General features: G+C 37.5%; 1 protein-coding gene across 6 annotated transcripts in view; it reads left to right on the top strand.

Moving 5' to 3' along the window:
* The window catches only part of siz (Brefeldin-resistant Arf-GEF family protein schizo), a 65080-nt gene that overhangs the window by 36918 nt on the left and 13330 nt on the right, over positions 1 to 14832 (top strand). The window contains exons 1-2 of one of the 6 annotated variants that reach the window (XM_066742150.1): positions 4755 to 4785; positions 7548 to 8003. The exons of 4 other annotated variants lie outside the window; for them this stretch is intronic. In XM_066742150.1, coding sequence (XP_066598247.1) covers positions 7807 to 8003 — 197 coding nt within the window. In that variant the 5' untranslated portion in view covers positions 4755 to 4785; positions 7548 to 7806. Of the gene's footprint in view, positions 1 to 4754; positions 4786 to 7547; positions 8004 to 14832 lie in introns of those variants that run through there. One more of the 6 variants, XM_066742149.1, reaches the window with a different exon arrangement.

Raw genomic sequence — 14832 nt, 5'->3', positions numbered from 1 at the left:
ATTTATTTTTAGTTAATTCGCTTGCTTATTTTAATAACGTTTCCTGGATTTTTGTTATTATATTTTTTCTATTTAATTTAATTTTGTTTTAAAGTGTAAATAATTGTTTATCATTGGTTGGTTTATCTATGATAATTGTTTGGGTTTAAAAGTGTAGAATTCTTTGGGAAAGGCGATGAGAGAGTAAAGAAGTTGAATTAAGGACATGGCTTATGCAGGTATGGCAGAAAAGCTGCCGATGATGTCAGTCGTGGTGACTGTCCGACCCATACAGGCACCGCAGTCGATTTCTAATTCAAGGGTGTCGATTATAACCGACTAATTTCACTCGGTTTAATGGCGCCTACATATCGATAATTTTATTATAATTCTATCGGAATAATTAGCAGCGGCAAAAGGAAAAATTTCACTCGATATAATCCTACTTAATCTCTCGTTAAATTACGCCTTACAACCTTATCACGTGGTAATTAATTCGTCCATGTAATTAGCGCTTACACTACTTTATTATTCGAGTCATTTAATAATCTCTCGATTGACCTGATTTTTTTTTGTTTTCGGAAGGATTAGATAATCCTTTTTTACTTTTGTCGTTTAATTTCTGCCTTTGGAACGTACGAGTCACTTTCGCTACTTATTTTTCTCGCAGACGTTGCTCGCTTTAATTAACCGTAATTTACGTGTACGACACACGATACGATTATTACACAGCGTTTATACGAGATTCAACGTAGTGTTTAGCGACTCTGCATGGTATTATACATGTGTGTGTGTGTGTGTGTGTGTGTGTGTGTGTGTGTGTGTACGGAGAGGACAAAATTTACTGTATTTAATGTCCAGGCTGGGGCATTAGTTGACGAAATGAAGCGACAAGTTTGAATCTCCGCTTTCGTATGCATCGCGTGCTTCTCTCTTATTATTTTGCATTTATTGGTCGGTTCAACGATCATTTCCAAGCTTGTTATTAGAGTGTGACGTTTACTCGAACAAAACTTTGGCTGGCTACTTTTAATTTTCGCAAAATTCATCTCAGTTGTAAATTATATTTTATTACCTAGTTCGCATAAAGTTCGAGTTCAATTAAATGCAATTTTTACTCCAACATTTTTCTTCGATATTCTATCTTTAATTTTTTCACGAAGGATACGTGATTATTGTTATTATATAAGATATTAACGAATTTATAAAATTCTAGTCCGATGAAGCGCGATATTTTTAGGAAAGATGGTTTTACGATGATTCAGGTTGCCTCGTCAGTTTTTATTTTTAATAAGGAGAGGTTTAATATTACAGTGCGCGGTGGTCGTGTAATAAAGGGGAAATAGAGTGAAGACACGGTCGTGGATGACCCTGCGTCAACCGTCTCGCAAGATAAAACATTTACCCAGGGGAGTTAAACGTATTAAAATAAGCGGATGAATATCATACTAGCTTTTCACAAGCTCTGTAATATAATTTTCCCCGGGGCCAACTCTCTGCTGGGAGTAGTTGGGAAAATCAATTTTTCAGAAAATGTAGCCTCGCAGTTGCTACCGAGAGAGCTACACGTATACATATATATGGACAGAGAACGTTGCATAAATCAGTATAAAATGTATACGAACCGAACTTTTGTTGTCCCATATCGCTACAAATGTTACACTCGAGAGAACCTTGTGCTCCCTCTACTTCAACACGCACACTTTCCTAGAATTATATTTTTCTCGTAAGCACAACAACTATTTCTATACCATTAAACCCCGAGAAACGTCTTAAATGCTTCCATCGAATAAATAAAGTAAGGTTGAAAAAATGGTAAATTTCGAATTTTCAAATTTTACCTCTATGAATAAAACATTGCGAGTGTATAACGTTCAACGCCAAGTATCCGAAGAATTTCTTTTTGTCCAATTTCAAAGATATCGATCGTTCGAACCGAGGAGTACCGTAATTATTACAAATCAGTTTAGAAACTGCGAAAGAATAATATCTTAACGACTTCTTTCGCCTGGAGTTTTTCGCAAGTGCCGACATGGGTCACGAGATAAAAAGGGGATTTAATGAAGGATGTTGGTTAATAGTTCGTGCAAATGTTTTTTTGTTTTTTTTTCGCAATGCAAATGAATCGGAAAGGAAATTGTACGAGGGCACCGCGCGAATTATGAGAATAAAATCTTATTAGAATAGAGCTCGATGATTTCTTTCGAGGAACGTCTCTCTCGTAACTGATCCAGTTGTTCCATTTCTCACATCATTGTGTTACAACAGGAACATTGCAATAACTATAAACAAGCGAAACTGATGTAACCAACTCTCGAACTTGGTCGATAAATAATTTCACCAGACATTTTATTGCAAATTCGCTTTTTCCCTTTCTTCCAGCTTTGCATTTCCTCTTCGTAAAAACTCGTAATTAGAGCGAGATTATTTTTATTGAAATATACTCTGCCAAGAGTATAAATAAATCATTAAGAATAAAACACGTGGAATGTAAATTGGTATATTTTTTTGTCATATTTTAATCAGTCTCGAGTTTAAAGCATCTTCGTTAATCGATGAGATATAAAAACTCGAGAAATTCGTTTGTTTTTCAAGGTTTTTGTTTTTTATCGCCAAACGTGATTGATTGACGAATTTTCGTCGTTTATTTTGGTATTGTTGTTGTGGGAAGACGGAGGCTTTTTTATCTCGATGGAAAAATAATGACAGTCGTGCAGAAGTGGCTGATGATTTGCCTGTGGCAAAAGTAAAAGTTAAGCGATCGGGAGAAAGCTTGCTTGTCTCTAACCTAGACTGACTCTCCGCACACACGCATAGAACCTCCCAGCGAGAGCTACCACCAGCCAAAGGTTGAATTTAAAATCGCGTCCTCTATTTTTCTCCAGCCTCTCCACGCTCTACCACTTTTATTCCTTGATAACCATCAGAGGCCCTTCGAGGTTTCCCATAATCTTCGTGAAGAGAAAAATTGCTTTATTGAAATATGATCTGCAAAATTTTCCCATTTTCCTCGATTTTTTTTTTGTTAGGAAAATTACTGCTTTGATTTTGTAAGACTCAAACCAAACACGAAAATTAAGATGGTGTGATTTTTTGCTTCGTGATTTCGTCAGAAACTTTTCTTTTAATTGATAATAATGCGTTAGATAAGAAAACCTCGTTTATCTTATCAAGACAGAATAATGGGAATATTTCTATTAGAATAAACTATGCAAATCTCAGGGAACAAAGGTTAGAACGATCAACGTTAATATTTACTTAAACACACAGCACAGCTCGCTCGTGTCGACTCTCTCAATGAACCGGAGAAACTTGTGCAGAAAGGATCTCATTATTTTGTAGTTTCGGAAGAAAGATTACTTTTTTCTTCAATACAGAGTTTTATTTCGTTACAAATAGTGTGTAATAACGCTAAAACGTGTAATAAAGCAATGAGAGAAATCATTAAAAGAGAAATTGATTTCCTTTATGTCCACTGAAGAGCAATAAATCTGTCCTCTCTTCAAAGTTTATGCAATTTTTTTCTAATTACCGATGCAGTGTTTTGTATCTTCTTTCTTTACACTTTTACACGTCGACTGTAACTTATAAATGTAGCAATGCGGCAGGAATTGTTCACACGACTGACACAGTTTACCGGATGATTTTTTCTTCCCTATGAAATATCGCTCTGCTAACAAAATTCAGTAAGAGAAATCCTCTGGAGTTGAAATCCACCAGATCTTCTCAGATCTCCAATGAATCTTGCAATATTCCGATTTTTGTTTATCCACGTTAAGCCGGCGGTTATCTTTTTCCTTTTCCGTTCTTCCACCATCCAAGCGATACAGTTGTTGAAAAAGTACGTCGATACTCGCTCTATTTTTCTTCTGCTCCATTTACAGCGGTATAGAAGGAAACAAAATTTCTTCGAATCCGAAAATAATTGTGATTTATACCCAATCTCCATAAGAATTCTAAGACTCTGATCGACTCTCGTTCATCATTCACATTTTAAATCAATTATTTCCTTCTGCAAACATTAAATTTTCCTTTTCTTCATTAAAACATTACGCCAGCACCGTTTCTTCATTCCTTCTGCTCTGTTTGCAACAGTACAATAAAGTCAACTTTCATCCAATCCCAAAATAAATATAAAGTTAGAGTCAAGATAAGCTGGAGTTGGAACTGCGCCTCGATTGCCTAATCAACCGGTTGTAATCCAGCAATTATCAGCTCTATTCTCGTTGTCTGCACTTTCATTAGTTTTCGCGAGGAATTAATATCGAGTGCCGGACAAAGTATAGTGCACTTTTAATGAAAACTGCTAAAGGCACGAAGCTGCAATTTTCCTGATACGCTGTACCAGCGTGTTCTTATCTATCGCTGCTCTACAATCTCAGTTATATACGTAACGCCAGCAGCCACGAATCACAAAAGACAAAGAGCAGATATTTGTCGATTAAAAAGAAAAAACAAAATTTATATTTTTATTCGCAATGAAATAAACAAAAGATTCAGAGGAACGATTCAGGAAGGTCAGGGAATTTAATAAAATAGAATGAATCGCGGAAATGGGAAAATAGTGTTTATCGGTGGGAGACCTATCGCTGGAATTGAGTTGTATTTTCTGGATGTGGATCATCGTTATCCAGTGTAAGCGTTTTAACAATGTGGAGACGTGCGAGTAGTTGAAATTGCTGGGTGGGAGGTTTGTGCCCCACCTACCATCCAACTTTGACAGTTCCATTATGGTATCGTGGCTAACGGCAAACATCGCTCGAGTAGTTGACTCTCGTGAATCAGCGTGTGCGGTCATCCGTCAAGGTATTTTCCAATGAAATTCCCCCACCCCTCCCCCTCCCCCGACATTTCCTCAACCCTCCATAATTTTCCAATGGCAAAAACCATGCCAAACTTGGCCATTTTCCTACCACGACGTTTCTGTGACTCCAGTGCTGTGTTTCGTCATTATTTTTTTCAAAGTGACAAATTCTCTTAATTTGAATCCACGATCGTTAAATCACTCGACGCGAGAAGAAAATTATTGCCAAGTCCCGTTGGTCCATCGATAGGAAAACTCGTTTATAATTTACAAATTCCACGAATTCGTACAGTGAGGCTGAATTTCTATTGTCCATTTTTTTCAATGTCACCAAATTTCCCAGTTCGAATTCGCGATCGTCGAATTACTCGAAATTCCAGGAAGAGAATGATCGTCGAGTCTCGTTGGTCCATCGATCGGAAAACTCGCGTTTAATTTGCAAATTGTGCCAGCTTATCGTAGCGACACTGAAAATTGGATGACGTTTTGGACGACGAAGAAAGTTAAGCGTGTGACGTCATTAAAAGAATTCCATAGGTTCAATGGATCTAGTGAGTTAGTCGTATTATATGCTCGCGTCTATTATGGTTTACTGGCTCAACGAGCCGAGTGAATGAATTTCAACTTGCCTATATATATATATATATATATATAGAATGGCATGCGAATTATCTAGGAAAACCGTGCAAAAATTATATTACGCGAATTAACAAAATATTTTCAATCTCCTTTTGTTTATATTCGATAAACAAAAATCAGTCTGAGAAATTACCCTCGAATTCTCAGGGACTCGAGAGATTAGAGTGAACGAAAAGAAGGACAGTGTTCTGTATTTGTTTAAAGCAAATTATGAAGATCGCCGTGCACCAAGGATTTCTGCTCATTGTTATTCATTGTCTTTAACTTTTGACTACGTGCGTCCCCGATAGCAAAGAGGAACGAACGGTACCTCCTCGCACATTCGAGAACCGACGCATTCAAATTTATTCCATCCTTCCGATCTTCGCAAATGGCTCCATAAATTGCAAAAAAATTATTTTGCATTTTGTTCTTAATAATAATTTAATTCAAAGGGTTTAATGGATCGTCCCATTAAGAATCGAAACTTCCATTGGAACTTGATCGACGCAAAATTCCCAGTCGAGTCTCTTACCGATCGTTTCGACCTCATCGCGTTTCATCCGTTTTGTCTTCCTCCTGGTGCATGGGCTTAACGAGCCTCGCGCGAGTTCGACTCGTCAATCTCGTACCGTTTGCAATCGGAAATCAGAAAATTCGTGTCTTGGAGAGCCAGGAAAGCTACGCTTCCTTCGCTCACACGAGCTATTATTACCTTCTATCATATGAACTGGGTCAACAAAGTTGTGTTTATGCTCGCCACTCGATTTACTCGATTGTTTGCCGTCCCCTGTATACCTACTTCAAAATCATATCTCGAGTTTCCTATTAAAAACACCTGACTCTTCTTTTTCATACTGCTGAAGATTATTTTTATTCCACGGTTCGATGAAAGTATTTTTAATTAAATTGTTTTTTTTTTTTTTTTTTTTTTTTGAAGATAATGTTTTAATAATTTGATTAAAAATTATTCTTGGTCGGTTTTGTTTATTAACGTTGAAATAAATAAAGTTTGTGTTGGTAAATTTACACAAACGCGTAACGATAGCTTAGGCATTAGTGTATAGACACGTGCGTAGCATTCGCATTAGTAGAGGAATGACGTTTAGCGAATGAGTAAGAAGCTGATAAAGAAAGCATTGAAAGTTATTTTGAACTTCCTGCATTATTATCGTAGTCCGTGATAATGATGACTTTTATGCAGGAAAAAATCGATCGGAGTATGCAAAATATGAAAGCCCAAGGAAACAAATTAGTTTCGCGATAAAATCTCACGCCAGTTATCGACGAATAATCGAACGTTTTCTGCACTCGAGATTCGAGGGAATTATAAATTCAGTGACGAGATTTCTCAATCGGAGTAAAGTTTTTTCTACCTTTCATTAATATATATATATATATATAGTGACTCGTTGAATTTTTCACGGTTAATTTGATCGTGAAAATTTGCCCATTGTTCGTTCTGATAAAAATAATGGGTTGTTTTTTCAGTGTGAATGACGCCAGGTGGAAGAAAAAGGAATTTCGCGAGGGGGTGGGAGGGCAAAAGAAATGATTTTTTTTCCTTATCAGTGGTTAATTGCGTCAATGGACGTAATTGCGAGGATTACGCGCGTCGCGCATGAATAATATAGGCAAGATATGATTTTCTCGTTCTCTTTACCTCGGTCGATAACTGTTGTGCCTATTTAACCATTCAAACTTTCCAATCGTAAACAATTAATATGCTCCGGATGAAGCTTCCTAAGATCGTAAATTAGACACAGTTTCGAACCTTCTTATTTGAATTCCAAATAAAATCCCCCACCACCCAATTACACTACTCAGAACCACTACCAACAGTCTCTCACCCACATCAATATTATTATCAACGATAAAAAATTCTAAACACTCGATTAACTTCAATTTGAATCGCAAGACCGTCAAAATAATAAGAAAAAATATTTGAATACTTTAACAAAGGTCGAAGTTAAGAGAGTGGAGGAATTTGCTTGGTATAATAGGATGCCAATTAATACAGTTTCTAATTGGAACCTCTTAACAATAATATACTCGCTCTCGTCCTGCGGATTGAGCTGTTCTCGTTCGCAAAAAGTTTGCCGAGAGTTTCGTGGTGGTAGCAATATGTCTGAAACTTGAACTTCAGGTCTGTTGGGTACCGAAATGTATCATCGATAACGAGACACACGGAGGACAGGAGGAGGTACGGGAAATAGGGGGAAGCCGGGAACATGCGTCGAGGCTGTGGTGAGAGATGTCGAATGGAGAATCGGGAGTGAAGAAGAAGAAGAGAAGTTGGAAGGGATTGCTGCAAGTGCTACTGGAGTCGAGTGAATGGGAATGCTGAAGAGAAGTTTGGTGGATCGTGTGCAAAGTGAATACTACGAGTGAGATAGAGGAAAAAGATGTTCACCATGATGGAGCCGCGTGGTAGCGTCGATAGATTTTCTTCTCCGAGCCAGACTCATCATTCTTATCAAATGATAAGGACCACGAGGGTCCACCACTCCTCGAGAAGCTCAAGGATGGTCACCGTTCAGGAAAAAGTCATCAGGTCTCGACTTCAGTTAGGATACTCAACGCCCACCAACTTCATCAACCGGTACTTTATTTTTAGCTTTTTCTCTCTCTTTTTTTTTTTTTTTTCTTCCATTTTCTTTTTTTGTTCTCGCTTTATACTAATGCGACGCCCACGATCCTTTCGATTATTTGCCATCTCTGCTCCGCCGCCACCTCTCGATATCGTTTTATTCTACACCGTTTCATTAACGTGATCCCCCACGTCCTCTCCGCTCGGTTATTTCTGGTTATTGACTTTTTTATCAAGGTAGGCGTGATTACGTCGGAATATTCGTTATTTTCGTGAGATTTGGTTAATTCTCGAGGACATTTGCAACGTCGTTACGTGTTTGCCGAGTTTTATTCGACGTGGTTTGACGATAATCGTTGATCAAATCGCTTTCGACGGAGATTTGTAAAAGCAGATGGCGTTGGTGGAATTTGAACGCGATATGGATACGCCAATGGGAATTTTCGTTATATTCGTCAAACTTGGTGAATTTTCCAGAGCGTTTTCATTATCGTTCCTAAATGATGTTAAGGGTTTTGCTGGGTGGAAATTACTAACAACTCTTGACAAAATCGAATGGCGCTAGGGAAATTTCAAAAATTACGTTGTCACGCCAATGGGAATATTCGTTGCACCAATCAAATTTCGTGTATTTTCAACATCGTGCCTAACTATTTTACAGCTTTTATTCGACGTGATTTGATAATAACGCCCTTGGCAAAATAACGTTTCGTGAAGATTTATAAAATCAGATGGCGCTGCTGCAAATCTCACTTCCTTAAGGGGATTTTGTAGTGCACCGGTGCTAGATTAAATTCGACGAGCTCAAAGTCGGTCGTTCCCGCGAATAAACGAAGAAAGGTAATCGAACGAATGAGATGGGAGGAAAGTTGAGGAAAGAGGGAAATGGTTAGTGGGGGCAGGAGGAGCGTGTGCGAGTCGCTTCCGGCGTATCGAACGGAAACGTGGAACCGTCCAGTGGCGTAGCACTCCGTTATTCAATTAAAGCTCGTTCGCGATAATTATCCCTTGACAGGCGAAGAATGCTCGCGCGTTCTGCCAAGCCAACTCGAACACCAACTACTACCAATAACACTTACACATACGCTACCGTGTTTAATCCTACCTGCGTATACATGTGTGGGTACTCGTCTATGAAGAAGATTACACGAAGCAGCCTCAATTGCGAAATTCTAATCAAATTCATCCAACCGAGTTTTATCAGCCGGATTTCGCCCAACCAATTAAAATCGCCGTGCCAAATTCATGAATGAAAATCCTTCGAAGATATAGAGATACAGGGTGTTCCTGTTGACTTTTACCAAATGCATGAAATCAGATAGTATGTGTAATTCTAAGAAAAAACTTCCTGTACCATTTTTTCAAGCCAACCCTTACCAACAAGGTTATGAAGGATTAAAAATTGTTTAATCCGGGGCTTCTGATTGGTCGAAGGAGGATTCTGACGAAATCCGACCAATGGGAGAAAAGGGGCGGATACCTTCCTACCAATTAGAAGTTTTAAATCAGAAACTGTTAAATTCTTTATAACTTCTATCTATACTGTACAAATTTAAAGGAATTGCGATAGTCACAAAAACACCCTGTATATATAAGTGTATAATTGAATGTTTAATAGAATTTCGAACTGTTCGAAGAAATTTTGCACGAGATAAGCTTTGAATATTATACCGGGATACATTTCTTGGTAGAATTGAATTAGCTAGTCAATTATGCGAGATTGATCGAATTATTCGGATGGATTCCTTAGTTTAATTATAATTAATTGATGAAATTACCGACTGGACTTTGCTCGATCGATTTAAGCGGAGGTCGAAGCTTCCTCGGTGTGGCTCAACTTTGATGTTTCTATTAATTATTATTGTTATTATTATTGAAGAAAAAAGTTGGAATTTGTGAAAAATACAACTCGGTAAAGGGCTGGGCTCACGCCAAGAGCGAAGGCGAGAAACTCGTAGCGCTCACGCACAGCATTAAGGCGTCGTTGGATAAACGGGAGCATTAATTATCATACTTACGCAGAGGCGTTACTATTTTAAACGCAACACGAACATCCTCGCTCTTCGGTATCCTCCCACCACCTCCAGTAGCAACATCCACCTTCACTCCCGTTCCTCTTTACTTTTAAACGAATAGCAATTTCTTTTCTTCGGTTCAGAACGGCCTTAAAGCTAACGAACGGCCGTCGTTAATTAATTATGAAGAATAGCCTTTTCTCAACGAGAGAGCGATCTTTTTATATTCTTTCGATGCAAACGAGCCAACTCCTCCCCCTTTCTCCATCTCGTTTTCTCTCTGCCTTTCTCTCTCTCTCTCTCTCTCTCTCCCTCTCCCTTTGCATTATTTACTTATGATGATAAAGGAGCCTTTTCAATTTCACGCCATATTCGCGTACATCAATGGCCTTTTATTGCCAGAAGAGTGAACTTTGTACCATTTTCTTTCATCAATTACACAATTTACTGCTAATATTACAACTTTAATTTTTTGTTATAAAATTACCACGATAATCGTGAGTAATTTTGCAACTCTGGACTATATTTCGTTGTGAATTTATTTCTTCCAATTTAAAACAGTTTCTTAGTAGTAATTATTGAATTTTTGTGTTTTGTGGTAAATTTACCAATACAGTTATAGTTTAAAAAATAGACCATAATTGTGTTGTAATTTTACAATCATACATTGGATACAGTGTTACTTTTGAATTTCGCGTGCCCCTTCGCGAACCATTTCAAGCGAATCCCTGGTTAACTGCGATCAACGGTTGTTAATTACTCATGTTAATTAACGCACTACTGTGTAGCCCTTGAGGAGAAGAGGAGAATATGCCTCGTTAATATAGTTTCTATTAATAAACATTTTTTCCCTTCCTAAACACGCTTCTATATCTTTTTATCAATCTCTAAAATTTATTCTCCCCTTTCTTCGTCCCATTCATTGTTTTATAATTTATTCGTGGATTTCTAAACATTCGAACGAGTTTTCTCTCAATTTTACCCTCTCCCGTGTTTCTTTACGCAGAGTTCTCTCAGTTTTACCGCGTAAGTACAGTTTGGCTGATGATCTATGGACTCCTTCTTTTAAGGAGCTTCTCTTGGTTCTCGTAAATAAAATTTTTGTACCAGTTGCGTAGTAATTAGGGAAATGGGAGTGAAGAAAGGGCTGAGTGGAAAAAGAAATGGAGGGGAGAATTGATGAAAAAGACCAGTGTGAAGTTAGCAACCCAAATTTTAAAAGTGGAAAAAAACCAAACAGTTCTAGTAGCACCCGGAAAGGTTCTACAGAGCTCCTTGCTATTTTTCCAAAGAGTTCTGCAGATTGTGAACTCGAAAAACTATGAAATGATGATTTGGGGTGCCAACTTCACATTCTCTAATATTCAAATGCTTATATCGCCTTTTAAACTAAAAGTCCTATCTATAAAAAACTATTAGACATAGTTATATAACTCTTTAGGGTGCCATCAGAACTCTAGTTAAAAATCGATAATTAGAGTTCTGATGGCACCCTAAAGAGTTCTATAACTATGTCTAATAGTTTTTATCGATAGGACTTTTAGTTTAAAAGGCGATATAAGCATTTGAATATTAGAGAATGTGAAGTTGGCACCCCAAATCATCATTTCATAGTTTTTCGAGTTCACAATCTGCAGAACTCTTTGGAAAAATAGCAAGGAGCTCTGTAGAACCTTTCCGGGTGCTACTAGAACTGTTTGGTTTTTTTCCAGTTTTAAAATTTGGGGTGCTAACTTCACACTGGTATGATAAAGGGCGAGGAAAAAAAGGAGATAAAAGTTTTCTTTCGCTTTAACGCTGGGCGATTAAGAAGCACCCGTGGCACCGTTAATTCTTGACGAAACTGTGCCTCGTTAATTAAACACGAGTCTTACCTGGCTGACTCTTGCGTGGGGTTGACGCTGTATAATTAAACGGCGCCACGCACTCGTTCAAATACGTCGGGTACGCTCAACTTTCGTATTTCCATATGTATATGTATCTGCTTGCCTCAACAGGAATTCACAAAATTACCAACCAGCATTTACCTGTATACTAGTAGCTATATATATATAAGATTTTACGAGTAAGCGAACGAATAACTGTAAGCGGTCGCTTAATAACCGTTCATGAATAAAATTCTAGATTTTTGTATCGATTGATCATTCGATTAGAAGAATAAAACCTCGCAGGTTTCGTTATTACCGACCGAGCACAGCTTTGAGATCGCCTTAAGAAAATTTCTTTTCTCTGCGGAGGCTAAAAATAAATACTGGAAATTGTCGAAAGAGGAAAAGGAGAAATTGTACGAGTCAGTTTGTATTATAAATATTAGCAGTTACTTGATAAACTCGCAAAAGTTTCTGTAACAGAGTTGTCTCCGACGTATAACGGAGTCAAGTGTTGCAACTGGACTCTCTTACTTGGCCATTTAAAAACTAGAGCACTTTTCTCGCTTCGAGTGCTCTCCTTAAATGCACTTGGAGAGCACGACAGCGAGCAGCAAACTCACCCAGATCCTTCTTTATTTGCAGTCTGGCTTCGCTACGTCTACCAACACATCCAAGAAACATCTCTTACTTCCTTCGAGTTTCCACGAATTAATCATATATACTCAATGTAATTTATTTTATTCAACATTTTCTCACAATAGTTATATCGTTTACTCAAAATCAAAGGTTTTATTGTTTAATTAATATTTTATCGATTCAATCACTATTTTTTCAATTTTCATATATAATTAATAATAATTCCTATTGTTTAATTTATTTATCCTTTTTTTTATCAGTTTTCCATTTATTTGTTTATTTCCTTCTAGATCCTGCTTTGTATCTCCTCGTCCATTTGAGTTTACCCTACTCACTTAACGCCATCTTCATTTGTCTCACGAGACGTTTATCGTGGCAGAAAACAGCAGCAGTTGGTCATTATAGAACAGTTCTTTCTTATATTGTTTTTTCTCCCATCTTTTTCTTCCCCGTGAATGGCCGTCGCGCGATTTGCAGATTTTTCACCGCGCGAGCCAATTGTCAATCGCGATTATCTCCGGGGCATTGGATAAGTGCACGGGAGACAGCTTTCTACAGGAGTCGGAGAAAGAGAGAGGAATGAAGGAAGAAAATGAGAAAAGAAAAGAGAAGAAAAGAAGAAAACCGGAGGAATGACTATTGGCGATCCATCCCGTGTAATAGAAAGTCCAACGCAGCTCTTATTTTCAATTTCTTGCTATGCGTTTTATCTCGACTGCCTCCCGATCAATGGAGGCATCCATCAATTCGACAATCTCGCCATTTTCACACAATTCTTATATTAATTTCCTGTCGAACAAGAGAATTTATTCGTTACGAATCCATGAGTGGGAAGTTTATAATTTTATCGAAATTTCTATTCGATAATAAGAGAATAATATACTTCGATTGATAATGCAATTAAAGTCAAATGTAATTAATGAATTTTAAAAAAGTCTTTTATAAACTTTTTGTGATTTGGAGAATGTCGTAATTGACGAAAATTAAATTAATCCAATTAAAGGAATTTTGTTAAAGGAGAGAGTTTAGTATTAAGGTAAACGGTTCAATTGCTGGAGTAAAATGAAGGTTTTTTTTTGTAGACACAAAAGGAGACAGAGATATGTGAGTGTAAGGGATTGCCAAGGAAAAGAGAGGATGTATAAATAGCGTAAGCGATAACTTTTCCTTTCGAGCAAATTGCATTAGGTCACCGTGCGACATATATTGAGCGTGTTACTCCCTGTAGAAGAAAATAGAAGCCCGAAGAGTGTAGAGGGGGGTGGGGGATTGGTCGATAAATTGCAAGAAAAAAGCGAAAGACTAAAGACAAGATTGTAATGGGCGTGCTCTAGGGTGGAAAGTAAGAAGGATCTTGTGCTGGGGAATGAATAAAAGAACGAGAGAAATAATAAATAAAGCAGAAAGGGAAATGAGGAAAAGAAACGAGTAGAATGTGGTGAATTAAGATGAAAGGATGGTAGTAAAGAGTGGGAATAATAATAAATTAAAGAAGAAAGATATATCTGCGCAAGAAACATTACTGTTATTATTGATGGCGAAGGGAGAACGTAGGAAGGACGAAAGAAAGATAAATAAGGAATAAAAGAAGGTAAATTAGCAGATGGTGCAGTGGGAAAAAATTTTAAATTTACAATGACAATCTTGGTCTACTATGTAATCCACTACTGCCGTTGTAAATTTGCAAAAAAAAGTACAGTATATTCAGTGAATAAGACAGAGAAATGGAAATGGGGAAAGTTTGGTGAATTAAGATGAGAGAATAGTGGTAAAGAATAGGAGTAATAATAATTAAAGCGAGAAAAAATATATTTCCTTGAGAGAGACGTTGTTGTTGTTATTGATAGCAAAAGGGGAACGCAAGGACGAGATAAAGATAAATAGGAAATGAAAGAAAGCCAAGTTTGCCAAAGGACTTAGTAGGATAAGACAGAGAAAAATGGAAATTAAGGAAAAAAATGAAAAATGTGGTGAATTAAAATGGAAAAGTGGTGGTAAAGAGTGGAAATAAAAGCAAGTTGAAGTAAGAAAATTTATCTACACCAGAGATGTTATTGTTGTTATTGATGGTGTGGCAAGGGGACGTAGGAAGGACGAAGGAATAAAGATAAATAGGGAGTGAAAAGATGGCAAGTTGGTGGTAGGAAGGTACTCAGTAGGCTTCCGTGGCGCGTGTCCAAGTGGCAACTGATGTTCTCGAGTCTGTGTCTGAGTGTTTTAGTCCCTCATTGTCGGAAGAAACACGAGAGAGTAGCCTTATGAACCACGAGACTGTCTCTTTCAACGTAGTTCTCTTTCACTCTCAAAGTCACTCTGTCA

The sequence above is a fragment of the Prorops nasuta genome, unplaced genomic scaffold (assembly GCF_024137725.1).
Source record: "Prorops nasuta isolate Cenicafe-Biocafe unplaced genomic scaffold, Cenicafe_Pnas_1.2 PNAS00027, whole genome shotgun sequence".
Lineage (NCBI taxonomy): Eukaryota > Metazoa > Arthropoda > Insecta > Hymenoptera > Bethylidae > Prorops > Prorops nasuta.
Note: the sequence above shows the minus strand (reverse complement) of the source record. Positions and strands in the feature narration are given on the sequence as shown.